At 37.0% G+C, this 20,929-nt stretch overlaps 2 protein-coding genes across 2 annotated transcripts in view; one reads left to right on the top strand and one right to left on the bottom strand.

The window, feature by feature from the left end:
• The first annotated feature begins 782 nt into the window (after positions 1 to 782).
• On the top strand, positions 783 to 13,711 carry aspnat (aspartate N-acetyltransferase). Its single transcript, XM_039683839.2, has 3 exons — positions 783 to 1,390; positions 2,546 to 2,710; positions 8,251 to 13,711. Exons 1-3 carry the CDS (start codon positions 1,084 to 1,086, stop codon positions 8,616 to 8,618), a joined length of 840 nt encoding a protein of 279 aa, XP_039539773.2. The 5' UTR covers positions 783 to 1,083; the 3' UTR covers positions 8,619 to 13,711.
• A 717-nt stretch (positions 13,712 to 14,428) lies between these two features.
• Positions 14,429 to 20,929, bottom strand: part of poln (polymerase (DNA directed) nu) — a 38,216-nt gene continuing 31,715 nt past the window's right edge. The window contains exons 21-26 of the mRNA XM_039683838.2: positions 19,711 to 19,842; positions 16,893 to 17,003; positions 16,740 to 16,815; positions 15,691 to 15,758; positions 15,211 to 15,272; positions 14,429 to 14,855 (exon numbers count right to left, since the gene is read on the bottom strand). Of these exons, the coding sequence (XP_039539772.2) occupies positions 14,763 to 14,855; positions 15,211 to 15,272; positions 15,691 to 15,758; positions 16,740 to 16,815; positions 16,893 to 17,003; positions 19,711 to 19,842 (542 nt within the window). The 3' untranslated portion in view covers positions 14,429 to 14,762. The remainder of the gene's footprint in view (positions 14,856 to 15,210; positions 15,273 to 15,690; positions 15,759 to 16,739; positions 16,816 to 16,892; positions 17,004 to 19,710; positions 19,843 to 20,929) is intronic.

A 20,929-nucleotide genomic window follows, 5' to 3' on the forward strand; every position in this document is an offset into this window, starting at 1 on the left:
AAAAATAATCTCATGGCTATGAGTTCTCATTGTCAGGCAGGCTAATGTTTTTAAAAACTGATGAACACGGGATCTGGATTTCATTCAACCACAAACTTATTATGGGTTTAATTAAATAGACTAGCCTATGCCGAACAGTCAACGGTAGATGAACTGACGGCGGTTTCTAGGTATCAGGTGGACATTGGTTATGCTCATCTTTAATAGCTCTAAACTGCTCAATATTTGGCTAAAACGACTTTGGACCGGAAGCGATGTTAGAACTTGTTAGCGACTTGTTAGAATACGGAAGTTTTGCGCATAGGCTAGGCTGCTGATTTGGACCAGAGGACTCGGACTCTGCTGCTAATAAGCGCAAAACACATACGCAACTTTGAGAAAACATTCCCAAAGTCGGTTATTAGAAATAAGTAGACACGAGTCACGACCACACTGATCTGGGGTCCCAAGAAGTAGCCTATGGTGTGTGCTACTGATCCGCGTAGCATTGCAGTGCAGTAAAAGTGTCACTCACACACACTAGTACAAGCTGTACAGTACACGTTGGTAAAATGCCAGTGGATGAAACCCACTGACATCTGCACACTCATTGTAAAATGTGCAGGTCGGGTGTGTTTTATCGATGTATGCAGACTGATGTTGCGCAGCATCGTCGTGACGTTGCAGATACTGCAATCACACGCGGGGTTCATGGCGTTCCACAGCGCATCAGGTTCACTCTCCCCCCAAAACACAAACATGTGAGGGATTTCGCCGGTGTACTGACGGGGAACAAATACTGTTTTAAAAAGACACGTTTACAGTGTATCTTTTGTACGTTCACCTCCCACCGCCGTGATGTGGCACGACGCAGCATCCAATCAGCGAGATGAGGAGAACACCCACACCCCAGAATCTGAATGCGGGTTTGGCGCATTATAAATACCACTTCTGATGCACCGGCAAATCTTGGTCGTGAGGAAGCTCAGGGTTGCAGTAGTACATCAGTCTTTTTTCTTTCCATAACAAAGAAGACCATCATCCATCTTTTATTTCTTTATTTTTTTGCTTCTCCCCAATTTCAGTTCATTTCAGGCCAGTTGCATGCATTGTTCGTCTCCCAAAATGGTTTGCGAGACTAAAATCGTTGCAGACGATCACGAGGCCATAGCTGGGACAAAAAAAGATTCAATTATAGTTTCCTCCTCGCAAATGTGGACGTCTTCTCCCAGTGCGATCGAGAATAAGGTTGAAAAAAGGAACCAGGTTTTAATTCGCGAATTTGAACGCTCGGACCATGAGGAGGTGCGCCGGATCTTCAACGAGGGAATCATGGAGCGGATACCCAATTCGGCATTTCGGGGTCTAAAACAGCAAACTAGAACCCAAATTATCTATGCCTTTCTCACAGGTATGTGGCCAAAATTCGGGAATACGATGAGAGTATCGCTTTCATCATTGTTCCTCTGCAACATGTGAAAATAAGCTCTGAGCTGTTTGAGTTCATAAGTAAGTATAATAATTGTTAAAATTAAAAGAATCTAACTAAAATGATGAGCCCAGTTGATACATTTTATGCTCAAATCATCATACATTTTATGTTCAAAACGATGAAGCTAACTTTTTTTTTACGCACGTGAAATCTTTTTCGTTTAATAGCCTACATAATCAATCCCAGTGAATATCAAGGAGTCACAAAGACAGCAGTTCAGAGTATGCGGCATGCGTTACCGGTGAATGTGTGTGCGCCAAATGATGAATGAATGAATGAGTCCCGCGCGAGCGCACTACGTTTCCCACAATAGCCTACGTCTGGAGTTAGTGCACGAAGTTTTTTTTTTTTTTTTTTGCCTGACGTTTAATTTACAGAGAATTGATAACCATTAATAATAGCCTATGTATAATATTTAAAGATTTATTTCATTTTCTTGTTTACTAATGATTTTCAATGGTTTTCAACTACATGGCGGTGTACGTGAGCGTCGTGGCGATCTGGCTAAACAGCAACCTTTATATGTTACATTGAAAAAAATGATTTACAACCCTATGCTGAAATTATGATTTTGCTAATGTCTGTACACTTGCATACTAATAATGGTCAGAGAATATGCTCTATCACGGTACACCTACGGCAACTGTTCCTCTGATAAATGCAGCATAAAGACTAACTTAGTGTTCTTTAGAATAGCAAAAACTTTGTAAGCGCATTTTATAGTTAGTTTGAGTTGTGTTGACAGTGAACAATGCGCAGATGTAGGCTACTCAAGGGCGCCATCCTGTGCCAACAGCACACATACTCAGATTGTCTTGAGTTTAAGTACATCCATGAAGAACCTGTTATTGAGCACTCAATTGCCCAAGTTACTTACTACTTTTTTTAAAATGACAGGATACAATGTAATTAGTCCGTTTTCCATTACATCTCACTACTCTAAGTCAGGGTTTCTCTGCACACTCCTAATTGTGTAAACATTTGTTTGTCTTTTTGTCTCTCTTCTGCCAAAAATCAAACATTTGATTCTCTTTTCTGACAGGTGTCGTTTATTTTTCTTCCATTTCTCCATAGTAATGTGCTATGTTATGACCAAATCCTTCACACTGACCTTCTGCGCACCGTTTATTCTAATGGGTGCACGTTATTACTACAGCAGAAAAGTCATTCTCGAATACCTGGACTGCGCTCTGCACACTGATATGGCTGACATTGAGGAGTATTACATGAAACCCACAGGTAAGGGGTAATTTCACGCACATTTGACACTAAAATTTTCATCACAAGTAGGTTTGTTTTGCTATATTTGTGAGGACTTTTTTTGTATTGCCAAACCTATACAACACTCACACTGTTCAAAAGTTTGCGGTCAATGAGATTTTTCTTTAGAAGTCTCTTAAGGCTGTAATTATTTGAACAATATTCAGTAAAAAACATTAATATTGTGAAATATTACAATTTAAAAATTTTTTAATAATACTTTAGAAATCATTCTTAAATGCTGATTTGGTGCCAAAGTAACATTTCTTATTGTTATCAGTGTTGGAAACAGATGTGCTGCTATATATATATTTTTTTAAACCGATACATTTTTTCAGGATTTGTAGATGAATAGAAAGTTCAAAAGAGCAGCATATATAAAAAATTGTTTTGCAACACATTTTACTGATCACTTTAGATTAATTTGAGGTGTCCTTGCTGAATAAAACTATTAATTTCTTTAAAAAAAGTCTTGCTGGCAAACTTTTGAATGGTACTGTAAACTGTTCATTATATGGAGAATTCAATGACATGTTATATATATATATATATATATATATATATATATATATATAAAACATCACAATATATTTATATATAAAATATGATATAAATAAGTCTAAGTCAAACAGCACCAGGGCACTTGATAGTAAAATACAATTATGCTGATCTAATAACATGAATATTTACATTGATCATTCTATATTTAAGAGAAAAAAATATTTCAATGTATGAACTTCCCAGTTCCCACAATGCACCAGCCTCAATCAACCATTTATCAGACCAGAACAAACACTCTCAGGATCAGTACCTGTGAAATTGAGGGTAAATACTGCTCTTTAGAAGTCCAAGATGGGCTGAATATCTGATGTGTAGCTTTAATGCTGAAGACTCATGAAATATGCAGAAAGTCTCTCTCAGTTCTGCCCTTGAGGATAAATCTTCTGAGTCACGTGGGCCTATTGATTGAAGGCAGGAAAAATGCTGATACAAATTGTATTGCAGTAAACTCAGATTTAGAGTTAATATTTAAAGCACCCCAAAGTAAAAACATAATCAGTAGACCCAGTACAGTTAATGAATCCCATTGCGCATATAACCGCGATGCAGTAGTAAACATACTAATAAATACTGCAGATAACAAGCAAAGTACAGTTGAAGAGGGACAGAATGATGGAGGTGGTTAGTGGCTCTTTAGTATCCTGATACCTTGCAGATAAAACTGTTCTTTAACCTACTTGTGTTGTGTATGATTGGCGCTCTGAAATTGTTTAGCAGATGGTAGTAGCACGTGTAGATTGAGTGCTGGATGGCTGAAATTTTTTATCATTCTATGGGCTTCCCTCACACAGTGTAAGCGTAAGGACAGACATTTATTGCCTATGATAAACTCTGCTGCAGCACTTTCATGGTCAAATTCAGAGCACCTGCCTTAGCATATATCTTGAGAGAGTATATCTTATATGGCCAGGAGAATCACTGTGAGTGATGCAAAATGATACACTTGCGTTCAAAGCTTGGGGATTTTATTTGATCTCTAGAAGAAATTATTTATTTTATTCGGAAAGGATGCGTAAAAAATGATCCGACATTAAGACTTTTACATTGTTACAAAAAAATCTATTTAAAAAATGTTCTTTACAATTTTTCATTCATCAAAGAATCTTAAAAAAATCTTGATTTTCCACAAAAATATTAAGCAGCACACCTGTTTACAACTTCTTATTGATGTTAATAAGAAGAAATGTCTCTTATGCAACAATTCAGCATATTAGAATGATTTCTTAAGGATCCCTTGACACTGAAGACTTGCTTGAACATTCAGCTTTGCCATCACAGGAATAATTTACAATTTAAAATATATTAAAATAGAAAGCAGTTATTTTAAATTGTAATAATATTTCATAATATTACGTTTTCTTTATTGTTTTGATCAAACAATGCAGCCTTTGTGAACATAAGAGATTTTCAAGAATCTTACTAATTATTTTTTCAGGATTCTTTGATGAATAGAAAGTATATATATATATATATATATATATATATATATATATATATATATATAAACTATAAAAATATATAAAAATAGTCGTCAGTCCGTCAGTCCCTTAGTGCAGACAGTTTCTGTGCGTACAAGCATCTTATTTAGTTCTGTATCAAGTGAAAGAGAGAATTGAAGACTAGGGTCAGGAAATGGGGGAAGGTGTGAATCAAAGCCCCGCTGTGAGTATGTGTGGTAGTTTTGTTTAGTAGCAGCATGCAGACAAAGGATTCTCCCAAGGGATTTTCTCTCTTGCTATGCTAATGTGGAATCCTACATCTGAGGAGGGAATGGTAAGGATGTATGGGTTATCTGCCAGGGTGATGTTTCTTTAATGCACTCAATATCTATTTGAAGTGCCTTTTTATTATTAAAGAGACTGGGTTTTTGTCAGATACTTAAAACACAAGGAATGCCCCATAAAATACAGCACCATAGTGATATACATGAAAAAGATGTCTACACCTCAGTAATATATGGGAAATACACAAACAGATCGGTCATGCTCCCCACTTTAATGATGACATGAAATGGCATTAGTGACATTTCATTTATTTAATGGGATTAGTAAAACTGCATATTCAGCAGGAAATAATGTGAAGTGGGACTTGATTTTATCCATCAGGATTTAATTGGATCATAAAAAGTTGTTCAATATTATTGGCGAATGATATTTTTCTCCATTTGAATGGTACATAGACGGAGACACACAAACAAAGCAGTTATCAGACAGCTGGGGTGTGGGGTGTAGTAAAACGAATGAGTGTGCAGCAGGACATTCAGTTCCAATGATTAATAGTGCTCCTCAGTCCTGAAGCTAATGCAGTCATGACTGGGGATGGGTATCGTTACGGTTTTACTACTCTTACCGATACGGCTTATCGCTGAGGTACTTTAATGGTATTCTTATCGGTTCTTTATGTAATATTTTTTATTTCAAAAGAAAAACAAACAAATTAAGAACACAATGAACATTGCTTTATATTTTGAAATGTAAAATAAATATCTATAGCAAACGAAACAGCACTGTTTGAATATTTGTAAATGGACCAGTGCGAAGTGTTTTATGTGAACTGTGAATTGCTTATTTATCTGGAACATCCCGTTAAAGTAGGGTTTCCATTTACCTAAGTAGACCTGGCTATTTAACAAACCTGTCTGAGATTGATATTAGTTATCTAAATAGATTTGGAGAAATAAAACAAACACTTTATATGAAAAACTTGCATAATAATTTGGAACATAGATTAATATCACAGGCCTAAAGTTTAACCAAGCAAACATTTGGATGTTTAGTTCTCTCGGCTATCGTCACTACTAATTCTTCTTACATTAATATTACACTTGCAGTTTTGATTAGAGCCGGGACTTTAACGCGTTAATTAAGATTAATTAATTACAGACTTTAACGCATTAATTAATCACACAAAAAACGAACGCATTTTAATCGCACTTATTTTTGCACCGCGGAACATTTCTCACTGGATTAGCTTCGGAGGATCGATTATACCGATTACACTAGAGTTCATGACCCTTTTACAGTCTATGCTTCAGACAACTAAACAACAAACCACAATGAACATGAACGAAGAAGCTGACGAGACCGCTTTGGTTGGTCCCGTGGATAGGAAATTTTCTTATAAAAACGAACGGATGGAAGCGTCATTAAGAGCATGGTTGTAAAACATATACAATTGCACTGGTCTGCTGGACTTGGTTGAACAAAAATAAAAAATATTTTGTTGTTTAAGCTTATGTATTCAGTCATTATTCAATGGTATACTAAAAATCCATGTGAAAAAAAAATCTTCTCACTGTTCTCAGTTCAAATATTTATGCAATTAAAATGCGATTCATTTCGATTAATTAATTACAAAGCCTCTAATAAATTAGATTAATTTTTTTAATCGAGTCCCGGCCCTAGTTTTGATATAATATTGTGATTTTATTTAAAGTTCTACCAATTCTTTTTGACTTTTTTTCGACACAGTATGGTGAGAGATTTTAGAAGTGGGATTGACTAGATGCTTAAGAACATATGTTGAACATGTGTTAATCTTGTAAAACAGAGGAGTGTGTCAGAGAAGTTCAACCTCATGCCAGAAACACAATTAGAGGAGTGTGTCAGAGAAGTTAATCAACCTCATGCCAGAAACACGATTCTTAACAAAAAAAACCTGAAAGTTCAGATACTGAACCAATTATTAGTATGCATGATAAAAGATAACATCAAGTCATTGGAAACGTATCGGTTCAGACTTACCTTTTCCTGCTATACTTCTTATGTCTTGGAGAATCCAGAGCTCAGTCGCGTCCTTGTGTATTTGTAGTCTTTGCAGCTTCTATGGCACAGATGTGACAGTCCTGCCCCCTCACCGTATTTATCTCCTTTCTCACTGCAACTCAGTAAGTAATTTAGTTATTTATAACAGAGCTGAGCCTCACAAGCATGACATAAAATACAATGTTTAAGATTAGAATTACCGTAATCTGTGCTCCTCTGCTCTTCAAACAAGAATCTGACCTAAAGCTGACAGTTGGCTTGCCCAACAGGAAGCAAATATGCAAAAAGTGGAATTCTTAGCATTACTGATGCAAGTCATCAGTAGTGACATGATCAGCAGGTTTTATTTAGGTCAATCACGGCTTTGAAACTCATTTGATGGTGCACATTTTTAAGATTGTTCCTCTGAAAAAATTGTAATCAATTTATTATAACAGGTTTCCCCCGTGCATTATTATTAAAAGATTAGTAAGATAAATATGTCAAAATTTCAACAAATCAATCATAAACATCTCCCAGGTTCATATTCTGTTGATTGGACATCTGTAATTCCAAAAATCGGAAATGAAATGAACTGGCATGATCCATAAATACTGACTGCTACACAGTGTGCTTAAATGTGGTGTCACATTTCAGAACACAACCTATTAAGAGTTATATGCACTCACACACTAATGCACATCACCACATATTTTCCAGGTGAACATACTTACATTTTTTTAGAGCATAAAAAATATATAAGGCTGATGAAGCGGGAAAAGTGTGCCAACCAAAAACATTTAAAAATTGTAATTCTGCTTTGCTATTTCAGTGCAGCACATTTTTTTTGTTTGTTTTAACAAAAGCATGGTCACTGCTTCTTAATAACGGCTCTCATCAGCTACTTTGCTAGTCTTATCCAAAGACAACTGAATCATTGATTGCCCACTATATAATGTGAGAAATAGATTTTAAGTAGTCTACAACTGAATACGTCGATTGGCTTGATGATCTAAACGATGAGGGGTGTTGAAGAGCAGCCTATACCATGATGAATACTAAAATCTGAATGCAAATGGAAATAAGCATGACCTAGGTGGGCAGAAAAAGCTCTCAATCAAAATAAATGAACCTGGATCATATTTTAGATGCTAGGTTTTTACAAATAGCTGGCAAATGTTTACTCTAAAGTCATGTTTGTTTTGATTCCCACAGGCTCTTGTTTCTGGGTGGCAGTTTTGCAAGGCCAGGTGGTGGGCATCGTGGCAGCGCAAGGTCGAGAAGACGACAACACCTTGGAACTCCGTCGAATGTCTGTGGACTCTCGCTTCCGTGGAAAAGGCATCGCCAAGGCCCTGGGTCGACGAGTTCTAGAATTTGCCATGTTAAACAACTTCTCAGCCGTGGTTTTGGGAACAACTGCAGTCAAGATGGCCGCCCACAAGCTGTACGAGTCTTTGGGTTTCCGGCGAGTGGGGGATACTGACGACCACACGCTGCCAGGCATGACCCGCTCACCGCTGGAGAGGCTCTTCTTCCAAATTCGCTATAGTCGGTACCGATTGCAGCTTCACGAAGAGTGAGAGACAGAGGGTTACCATGAGCGCAGAAGATAGAATAAAAACGACAATGCCGGCAATGACCCTGAACCACCCGCTGATCCGGTCCTCCTCTTCTACCTATTTATTTATTTCATTTTTAAAAAGTCATATCTATTCCTACAACCTTTATTTTTATTCGTTTTTATGCTCATTGTTTTTCGAGGGGGTTTAGTGGGACATTTCATTTCTTTGACGTTTCTGCTCTTAGACTTTCTTTTCATGGTCATCTCGCCCTGAAACACCATGAACAATTGAATAGCCCCTAATGATTTTATCTTATTGGGATATAATGTGAATTTGTTCGCAGACACAAATCAACCAAGGCAGCTTAATTCTGCCTTTGACCTTTTTCCAATCCATCCTTTAGGCCTATCCACAGAGTAGCACAGACCACTATAAACACAGTTCAGGAAGCAGTGGATGTAGAAACTGAAGGAAAGGAGGCAGTAAAGAGCAATTCACCTTGTCTGATGCCACCTTCCTCTTGACAAGTACGTTTGAACGTTGCAACAGCAGCAGTCTGGTGGAGTCAAAAAGTCCATCCAATTGTAACTTTTAGTCCAAAGCACAGCATTTTCAACTGTGTCTAACTGATGAACAAAAACAGCTAGAAATGTGGTATATTATCAAGCCAGTGATTTATATCCTTAAGCACCCTTGTCTAATAGGTTACGATAACAACTTTGCAATATAATCTTGATTTGTTTTATGATTAAGCAGGTTCCTATAGTGCTGAGGCACAGTTTTAACATTAAGAAATAACCAGAAAAACATGAACGCTCTTTCATGTTAAAGAAAACTATAAAGATTTTTTCCCCACTTCATTTGGCTGACTTTAAAGTTGCAGTCAGTGAAATTCACGTTTACAAAAATTAAAAAAAATTCACTTTAAATTTGATTATACACACATTTCATATCCCTATCTATTGGAGTACTTATTTGATGAAGCTTTAATAATGACTTGATTAAACTTTGTATACTTTGTGGATAATTTGGTTTGGTAAAAAATACAAAATTGCTTAAACTGTCTGATATCGCTCTCCCAAAGCAAAGTCTAAAATACAAAAACATAAACAAAAAACAAATGCGATCAGACTCCAAGTGTATTTGAATTAAACTTGGGTGGCATAAAGGCAGCAATATGATGATAAACCTGAAATTAAACTAGGCACAAATCTAAACTTGGATAAATATATAGAAAAAGGATTGTATACGTATACAATATCTAAGGCTTTATATTCTGCAACTACTCCATGTATATGTAAAATGATTGAAAACATATATATAAGACATACTCAAAATCTCTCTCCGTCTCTATCCTCTTATCACAGTACCAGCAGAGGGAGAGAGACAAACCACAAAAAGCCTCATCTGTGACAATGTTGTATAAAGTTAAGAAACTAAATGTGATTTAAAAAATACATAGTAGTAACATGTAGTGCAAAAAACAAAAACAAACATGATCATTGCCAGTTTTCCTTGACTTTAACCCCACCCCCATCCAAAAATCGAACTGCAACCCTGGGCCAGACCTCTCCCTCCTTTACGCCCCCACCCCCCTCTCTCTGCATGCGCCACGGAGTCTTGTTGCACCGCCCTTTCCCCCATTCTAGCTTGTACTATCTATCCCCATTCTTCTGTGATGTCACAGTAGCAGTGTGGAGAGTTGTGGGCATGGCTTAGAATGCGAGATGGGCGGGGTCAACCAAACAATAGGATTACCCACCAGCTTGCTGCTTCAATGACATCACAGCTGCCAATAGTAGAATGCAAGAGCAATGCAAGTATGTGGCATGCCTCTGTACCTGGTTTGTGCGTACGGTGCCTGCCCTGGAAAAGAAGTATATTTAAAAAAATATGTAAAACGAGCTTCTTCTTTTTTTAACTGAACATATAACAAATATGTGTTTCATTGTTCAAAGAAATTGTTGTTGCATGAAACGTCTATGAATGAAAAATGAGCAAGAAAATACCATATTTAACATGGCAAGTCTTAAAAGTTGAGCCATTTCTTTTTTTCCATGTCATTTTTGTTCATTCTAAAAATCTTGAGTTGTTGTCATCTTTTAGGATATTGCGAGATGTTCTTTTTTTATCATCAAGAAGGCCTTGAAAATTATTTAACTGAATGCGCTGTTTTGATTACAGAGAAGTTACGTGACGCGACGCTTCTCACATTACTTGAGGACATCCCTATTTTAGCCATGTGGTTTGAAATGAACAATTTCAAACAAGAAAGCAATTCTGTAGTGACAACTTTGCCAGTTGTGTGTGCCAGTCAAATTAGACATAGCATTCACCTGTCTCCCTTAAAATGGACTCATTGAATGGATATTTGAATGTGCAGTACAAATATCCTCAAGAAGAAAGGTTAGGCTGATCAGATCTGTGATGGGATATTTAAACATGAATTCCTGTGTAAACCCAAAGCAAAACAGGCTACAGATCACACTAACCTGACATCTTGTGAAACAATTGCCAAAACGATCAAACACAAATGTAATGCAGAATGAAAATATACAAGGAGCAATCCCAAATTTAGAAATCAGTACCAGATCAACAGAAAATACACACAAATGATTAACCAGAGAGCTGGCAGATTTGAATGTACACGGCAATCAGCAATGTATTATGTATTTTGAAGATCCAGATTTGAACAGTGATTGATGTAATTGAGGGTATTTTGCTATGAGTGTTATTCTTCTGTAGAGCAACTGCCTTGAAAATCCTTAATTTATTATTCCGAATGCAGTTAGCATGGGATTGGGAATTTTATCTATAAGGTGCATGTATTGTTGCCAGATTGAAGAGAGCATTATTGTAATGCTAAAATTGCAAGCAAGTGCAAGAACACCTTGATTGTGTGATTGCTTGTGTTTAACTAACATGCTGACCAGTTCCTGATCATGCCGCTGGTTTTGCACATGCTAAAACGTTTGCACATGCTAATGGCTCAATTAAATTGGATTTATATATACAGTACAGTTAGTGTCCTATGTGGGTTTAGACTGGTGACTCGATTGGCTGGTGAATGTCTGTGAATGTGAAAGTTGGAGCAGTACTCAAGAAAAAAGCTGGTGTTGAAGGCTCAAAAACAAGAAATAAAGTGCATTCTGATACATTAGTGTTAGAAAGAACAGGCTTTCAAGATTGACCTGGGTAACCTGCATGAATATGATGGCTGCTAAGAATGTTTCACTTAACAGAGAAGGGAGTCAGAGAAGATTCACAATGGTAGATGGTCTTGCTTCATTACTATCACCCTTCAGGTGAAGCATGGAACAAGCCAAGACATCAAAATGTGGAGCTGCTGCCTCTTTTCATTTTTTTTTTTTTTGGGTTGAAAGCACTCACATATTGTGGCTTCAAGTGTTAAGGGGGGTAGTGCCACTTGTAGCACAACTTTCTGATTGTTGATTTAAAAAAAAAAAAAAACGCGAAGGGTTTGTCTCATGTGCTTATCTATGATTTACTACAATGTATCAACAGTATTTGCCAAAGTTAAGATGTTTGCTGTATTTCCTTATTTTGCCATTTGTCTTTAAGATAAATTCATCTTTGTAGAATTCATTTGAAAATCAAGCCTATGTGCCATTTTATAAAGCAATAATGCAAAGTATCACAGTTGGGGAAAAAACATAACAAGAACATGATCCATGAGATTATATAAATGTTCAAATGCTGCATTGATGTTCAATCCCTCATACTTCACTGGTGACAGTCGCTAAGATGTTATTAGTAATGGCACAGCAACATCACCATGGGCAAGCCAAGGCCTGACAAAGTGTGAATGTGAATTTTCTTTTTTGTATATTCATTTTTTTTTTTTTATATTTCCTTAATTCTAATTACAACTAACATGTTTACTTGCATCTTGAATTCTTTATTTTATGGTTGATTTTTACGTTGTACTGATACGAAGTCCACGAAAATAAGCAAGAAACCTTTGTGACCGAGTGATGTCATGGGCCTCTGAAAGTTACGTCAAGCTCTGAACCACAATTGGTTGGTCTTAAAAATCACTGTCTCCTGATTCACGAGGAGTGCAGTTTCCAACAATCTGTGACGGCAATCAACACCACACAGCCAGTTTTACAAGTGGCACAATACGCACAGGTTCATATTAACAAAGCTTTATGATTTTTCTTGAAAACAATTAACCTTTTTTATTAACATTTTAATATATGTAAAGCTGTAAAGTGTAATTTACTGTAAATAGCATTTGGGGACATTTTGTGATCGTTTTGTAACAGAAACTATATGAATATAATTAAGAAGTTTACAAAAAAAAATCAACAACAACATCAACAAATACAATAATACTCTTTGGGAAACAACCGCAAACTGAGACAATTCTAACTATACAATCTGCTTACATCTGTGCCAGTCAGAGAAGCAAAAGCAACTTTCAGAGTCCCTGCATCTTCTGGCACTTATTAGGGGCTCTTAGAAGCATTGCAAAGTGCCAGCAGGTTACTAATTATTTGAAATGATAGCTAATTTATGGGTAAATCACTTTGGAAATGTATGGCACTAAAACAATTTCTCAAGTTGGGAGTAACACATTTTTATTTCCTTTAGAAATGCTCATGTTTACAGTTTCTGGTATGAGTTGACGTTAGTTGCCCCATTTTGTCAAGTGCGTTAAACACATTTCAGTCATTGGCTGCCTGTTGCTATAGAAACAAGCCCATACAAAGCACAGCAGGGAAATGATATGCAGCCATACATGGGGCGGGTCAGTAGCAACAAAATGGGGCTGGTTTTAGTATGATAATGGGCAGAATGGAGTTTGGGGAAAGAAAAGGGAGGTTTTAGTTTTTCAGCATGGTAAATCTGACCTTGCTTTACCCGTTTGGTCGCAGTGATCACCTGGTTCTTTGAGTCTGAAATCATTGTACTGCCTGGGTTTTCTTTGGATTTTTTTTTTAACTGCTGTTTACGTTCCCACCTTTTCTCTTTTTCTTTCATTTCCTTGATACACAGGAACATTGTAAAGATGTAAAGAAAAGTTTTCCTGATTTATGAAAGAAAAGGATGTACATACTGTATCAATTAAAGGAATGATGCATAAAGCTTGTGCACGTGTCTGAAGTTGCATGCGTACACATGTACAAAATTAAATAAATAAAAAATGTCTCGTTAAATAAGGCCAACATTATATACCTCTTTTGATTTCAGCAATTTGCACACAAAAAAGCCATAAAACAGTTCATAGTCATAAGTAATATACAAGGCTTAAATAATTTGTGCAAAACATGATCTCATTATTGACCCCATCACACATTCAAAAGGATCTTCTATGCCAATTCTCAGTGAGTACCTAGCATTAATTAATGATTTTGAGAAAGAACAAACAGATCGTGACCTAGCATGGTAAAATGTATCTATTCTCAGTGCCAGCCCATTAAGACAGGATTTCAGTGATATGACATTCAGAGAGGGTAAATCATAGCCTTTAAAAACACAACAGCAACAAGCACAGAGGCTGGAACATTTTTCAAGGGTGTGTTTGTATTGATAGGGGGCATTACGAAGGGACACAAGATCTGACGCCACAGACAGACACTGAAAATCTGGGTCAGTGTGTGTGTGTGGACTGTGTACATGTGAGAAAGGCCAGTGGGAGCTGCTAAACGAGTTGTGAGGTGCCGTGGAAACGGACGGGATAAGATTAACAGGTTTAAAATGGAGTGAGAGAGACTCACTAAATGAGGACTGAGTTTATTAATATTCAGCAGGAGACAGACGTTCCATCATAGCAGCTGAGAAACAGATAGCACTGCCAGTAATACAGTTGAAATTAAGCCCGTTCAGGACAGAGGCTCATATTTATTTATTCACTGAATATGTGAGTTGACACATATTGAATATAAGATGGACAAACATTGAAAATGAACAAAGAACACAGATTTATTAGCTACTTATATTCTCATGCAAAGAGATCTAAACCTCTGAATAACAGTGAAAGGTTAAAATTGATTGAAGGGAAGCCCCCCAAAATAGCAACTGGTATGATCCAGTCTGTTCCTACCGTTGCCCTCAGATACATCAGCGAGAACATGAATTGGGAACTGCAGCTGCTCGGTTACCATAGTAACGGGATGGCGAGGAAGAGCGGGAGACTCAGACGGAAGTAGCTGTAGTGGTGCAGGGGAGGTTCATCTCACACATTGAGCCCCATGACCGTCCTGTGGACAGTGAGACTTTGAGGGGCACCTGAGAAAAGAAAGAAATGAACTGCCATCACTAGATCCTCTATATCTTTTGACCTACATCTGCTGCATCGTTTAGTTTTTATAGTAAATTAAAGCTAGGCTGTAGGATAGAAGGCCATCTGGAAATGTAATTCAGCTTAATTAGGTTACCAATCAAACGCTGTGACACAGCAAATCGCTTTTGTAGTGGACAAATCTGTTTGATGGTCTGTCTGATATGATTAAGGCTTCTATTAGAGTAATAAAATGCTGAAGATTCTGGATAAATCGCAGCGTGTTCTCTACATCCAGAAACCCGTCTTCATACTAAGAAAAATGATTGTCTTTTAAATAAAGCTGTGTGGATGTTCACTTACAGAGATATTCACTTCCAAATCCGCAATGTGCTGAAGAGATTCCATGGTTGTCTTCACCAGCACTGTTTAATGTTCACCAACATAAGATTCACAATTTTGAATGGAATGGAAATTACTTTTTGTCTCCTAACTAATATTCTGGGTAAAATACTAGTTATGCTCTATTGACAGCATTTGCAGCATAATGTCAATTACCACCATAGTTATTAGAGTTTAAAATTATTAAAACATTTTTGCTAAACAAACTGATTGCGTTTCTGGGATCTAATAAACCTAACAAAAGCACATAATAAACTACAAATTAAACTAAAAAATAAATATCTTAAAAAGCTAAATCAAATTATTAATAAAAACTATAGTATGTTAAAATGAGACTGATTACCTCAGAAAATAATTCAGAGATAATTTACTCGTAACTTGTATTTCACCCAGAATATTCCTTTCATGTTCATATAACAGGACATGTGAAGTTTCCCTCACCAGCAAACTCTTCCAATTGTGAGATCTCCACTTCAAACAGCAGCTCATCATGGATTTGAGCCACCAGCCTAAAAAGAACAAGACACACAGAAACTAGAACAGAACTATCAATCTTAACATGGGGATATAATGACCAGACCATGACCACTAAACCATGATGCGTTTAGTTTCTGGAATGTGACGCTGATATTACATTAAAAGGTTCAGCAATCTTATTGCTCTACATTGGTCTGGATACAATCTACTGCAGACATATCTCCTAATACTCACTGAGAGGAATCGAAAGAGACTTGGTGGGAGGGGTGCGGAGATAGAATAAAGAGGGAGGGATAGAGAGATGCTAACAAAGATAAATGACTGTAATATAGAGCTGCACTGCAAGTTGAGTGATTCACACAGATAGGCTGAGAGAGAAAGATAAAGAATGAAGGGATATGCAGAAAGAGAAATATATATATATAATTTATAAACTTGTCATTTTAAAAATATATTACCAAGTATAAATTAGCATAAAACTAGACTAGTAAATGCTGCAAATGTAATGTTTGTTGTCAGAAAATGATACCTAATGCATTTAAGAGATTGTTCACAAAAAAAGAGAAAATTCTGCCATTATTGACATCTTCATGTCTTCCTAAACCTATATGACTGACTTTCTTCTAGTTTGTACGTTTGTTTGTTTTTTTTGCACACAAAAAGTATTCTCATTGCTTGGTAAACTTAAGATTGAGCCTCTGTAGTCACTCTGACTATTTTAACAATGTCTTTCATTACTTTTGGGCCGGCCAGTTTCGATCCCTTAAGAAGCCTATGGAGAAGAGATCCAGATCTCATATTTAATCAAAAATATCTTAATTTGTGTTCCGAAGATGAACGAAAGTCTTACGGGGTTGGAACAACATGAGTAATTACTGACAGAATTTTTGGGTGAACTAACCCTTTATTGTAAAATGTTACCAAATTTCCCAAATACAAAATGTAGTATTAAGATACACATGGGATTATAAGAGAGGGAGTGGAAAACTGGATAGATGAACGGATGGTTGTACCTGGCAGTGTGAGAGGCAGACGACACTTGAGAGCAGATTTTGATCATGGCCATTTTGGCTAGGTCTGCAGCTGAGCCTGAAGGGTCACACACAGTCATTGTGACAATCACAAATGCCACACACATTACAAACCCAAGCAGAGAAACACAATACCCTGTAGTACAAAGTTGACGGCCTGTCTCTCTGCTTGGTTTCGAAGGCTCCAGTCAGCAGAGTGAATGTGAGGGAGGGAACGGCGCCTTCCCATTATGGACTTCACAAATCCTAAGGCATCAATAAGAAAGAACATACACAGCAACTTACACACTTTCAACCTTATTATACTCAGTCACTCATTCACACACACAGACTCTTTACGAATCACTCATGCCAGTGCATTCCTGGGTAAGGCAGACAATAGGTCAAGCTTTACACATAAACCCCTGATGGAAAAGAGTGAGGTCAGCTGGTGGACTCATTTGGAAAATCTTTTTCCCAGAAGCACAGAGACGCCAGGAGTTATGGGACACAAAGAGAGACCACTGCATGTATATGTGTAACAGTGTTCAGGAATGTGTGTGGCTCAGTGTGGGCGCATCATATGTACTGACAACACTAATGACACATCACTGGAATGTGCTACTGTGTTTCTCTGCTACTGAGGATTATGAACAGAGCACGTGTGTTGTTTCTGTATGTTTTGACAAATGTTTGTCAGGCGTATCCTAATCGAAGTGTATGACAGTAAGTCATCACCCGTAGAGGTCACATTTCAAAGTTTGTGTGCTGAAATAACATACAGTGGCCACAAATATTTGCATAGTTCACACTTTAAAGGATAGTTCACCCCCACATAATTCCAAACCTGTTTGACTTCTCTCTACAAAACACAAACGACAATATTTTGAAGAATTGAACAATTTTGTCCATTGAAATAAATTTCAGTGGGGTGCAAAACAACAAACATTTTTTATTATATGGGCAAAAAAATATATAAAATAATATTAAAAATAAATAAAATATTTCAGGTTCCACAGAAGTCAGTCAGTCACAGGGTTGGAAAGACGCAAGTTTCAACAGAACTTTCATTATTGGGTGAACTATCCCTTTAAGACACTTCATTTTATTTTCATGCATTACATAAAACATAAAAAACAATATACAATAAAACCATATTTGCAGTTTTAACCACAAATTCATGCAGGCGTCCTAGTAGGTCAGATTAACCATACTATTTGACAAGCAGAAGCCTCTTTTTGTAAGTTATTGCATCATAAGTAAGTTTGTGTCATATTTCTTTGAAAATGTCATTTAATTTAATATTTTGTTCATGAAATGACACGCATGTGTTTTTGTGTAGCTTAAAGGGACAGTCTGCCCAAAATGAAAATTCTGTCATTGTGCGAGACACAAAAACGATATTTTGAATAATGTTGGTAACCAAACTATACCAGTCTGACCACTGACCATTTTTTATGTAATTCCTCAAAACATTTTCTTTAATAGTTTCACATAAGTAAGATACAGTTTGGAACAACATGGGTGTGAGTAAATGATGACATCATCATTTTTGGATGAACTATCCCATTAAGTTTCCAAATATCTTTTGTGTTCACTGTAGTTCAGGCCCTCCATCAAAGCATGCATCAGCAGGTAATAAGTCATTCTACTTTTCAACTCAGAGACCAGACTGATGCAGGATCTTTCTTATTCACATTAAACTACACAAAATCAAATCTCCAAATAAAAAGACAGCACATAAAGTCTCCCTGAACAGAAGATTAGACTGCTCCTGGAACACTCTGTTCTAGAACAGATCACTGAGAGACAAAGCTCAGGTTTTAAAGCCCTTCTCAATTTCTTTTTCTTTAATATCTTTCCTCCCCTATCAAAACCTGATAAATTTCCCAGCAAAATGATAGCAGGTGTTTTGTTGCTGTGCAGACATGTCAATACCTCCAGTATTGATCGTGTAATGAGCGCACTGGCTGGAACTTGCAGTCCCGAGCCATCAGTTTCACATTGTAAGTTTCCTCTGAACATTTCATTCATTTTTTAAGCTATATGTAAACTTACAGAATGTAAACAAGATCATCAGCTATTAGAACAGGAACATTGACAATAAATATATATTTTTTTGGATTGATTCTGACTGATTTTCTGATTGAATACAGTAAAATACAGTGAAATCTAGGAAATGTTTGATAGCAAAGGTACTATCAAAGTCTCAATTTTTCATTGGTAAGAGCGAATGCTTTCTCTCTTAATTCCCATTATATTAGTGTCTCCTTTAAATTTCAGCTGACATGGAGAAGATTTCTTTCAAGGACAATTATTTTCCACTCCATTGCCAGTTAAAAGATACCCATTGGTTGTTACTACTGACCAGTTCATATAAAGTAAACACAAAGCACTGTACATCCCAGTAGTAAGATAACTCTGTTTATCAGACTCAATCTGATAATGCCTGACGAAGATGTAGCTTCAAATCTAACACTGTTTTTCTCCTCCCAAACTTATATATGCCATTACTATAGTATACTTCTCATTATTTGTTAGCTTTTAAATATTCATACTTTACTATTACGTTAGCTTACTTCTACTTAACTGCCTTCTCTATTCTGCAATGGCATACAATGTATTATCATTTCTCATGCCAATACAGCACACCAAACTATATTTAAATTTCAAATGTGTTAATAATAGTAAATATAGCCAGTAAGCTGCCTGCTAAATCTTTTTTAAGCAACACTGAGAATGTAGATAAAATGTAAACGGCAGCAGCAAATGTAACTGTGAGAAGCAGTAAGAGAAGTGAAATAATGAGTGTGAGCGACTGTGTGAAGTTCACACAGTGGTGTAAAAACCATGATGTGTGTAATATCAGTAAAAGTGTGTCCTAACGGCAGCTCTAAATACAGTGAGTTTTGTAAGTGAGCGTCAGCTGCTGTGCTGCTCTGCCTAGTTTCTACTCTTCATTTATCACACACACCGTGTTCGTGGCAGTGCTGGATGATGTGCTGAATGAAGGCCGGCACCTCTCTGTACGTCTGTAGGAAAGAGTCCTGAAAACGGCTGGCCTCCTCCGCACTCCCACCCAGAATACTAGATAACCGTTCTCTTCCTGTGTGCGATGGTGTGTGAGAAAGAGGGAGAGAGTGTCAGTGGACAACAGAACAGAAATATTCCAAGCTTAAGTTCAAGGTGAGACAAAAAAAGACTAAAGGAGGTGAGGCACAGAAATATTGGTGAGAAAAAGGCTAAACCCATTCTCCCAATGTTGCTATGGCAACAACTACCATGACAACAAATGAGACAAAAACATGAGAGCACTAAGTTTGACCACTAACTATCCACAAGTTTCCGAGGGGCGCTCCTGTAAAAAATAAAGTGGGTGAAACTTCCGGTGACGCGGCGGAAGTAGCATTCCAATGGTATTTCGTGTGTTAGTTAGCCAAGAGGCTAGCTGTTTTTCGGAGAATTATTTTACTATTTAAAGACGCAAATCTTTATGAGAGACGTCGTTACGGAGCTCAGGGACAACATGTGCTGTTCGCGGTTGTATGTATAACCGGACTAAACTAATTCAGTGGCTTAAACGTGATTGTTTTGAACATAAGCTGAAAACGAAATCAGAGTGATCCTGCTAACGACTGAAGTTTCCATCAACCTCCCAAAAGACGACGAATCTTCCTGTGTACATATGTTTAAATTCTTAATATTCTATAAACTCTATCAGCATGTGATTGGCTGTTCGCTACTGATGTTACACCTAAACTCAGGATCAAAGCCTGTGTTGACAGAATACCAAATGTGCCAGTTAATGTATTCAAGTAGCACATTCATTTATAATTTTCAATAAACTCCAAAGCACAATGACTAAGTGTGTGTTTTTTATTTTAATTGTTTGTCAGCTCACACAACTGTCTGTCACCATGGCTTGATGAGTATTGATTATTAATAATTACCTTTTAAAAAAACCTTTTTAATTTCGTTAAGGTTGTGTTCCCACATCGTTAGCTAGTTTGGATCGCTATAACTTGAATGACTGTCAACTGTTGAATGAACGAGGGTGCTTCTCAATATCCCTCCTCGTCTCCTCGCTCCTCCGTCCTCCCTCCTATGACCCGGAAACCGATCGAGCTCAGCCATCTTGAAGGGCATCTCAATTCTCTAATTGCACCGTGAGGAGTCGAGGATCGAGGAGATAG

Source organism: Pimephales promelas, chromosome 1 (genome assembly GCF_988280905.1).
Source record: "Pimephales promelas chromosome 1, fPimPro1.hap1.1, whole genome shotgun sequence".
Classification (NCBI taxonomy): Eukaryota; Metazoa; Chordata; class Actinopteri; order Cypriniformes; family Leuciscidae; genus Pimephales; species Pimephales promelas.

Coding starts and splice junctions, on each gene's coding strand:
- aspnat (XM_039683839.2), top strand. CDS start 1,084: ATGCATTGTTCGTCTCCCAAAATGGTTTGCGAGACTAAAATCGTTGCA. Junction 1,391..2,545: donor TATCTATGCCTTTCTCACAG/GTATGTGGCCAA, acceptor ATTTCTCCATAG/TAATGTGCTATGTTATGACC. Junction 2,711..8,250: donor GTATTACATGAAACCCACAG/GTAAGGGGTAAT, acceptor TGATTCCCACAG/GCTCTTGTTTCTGGGTGGCA.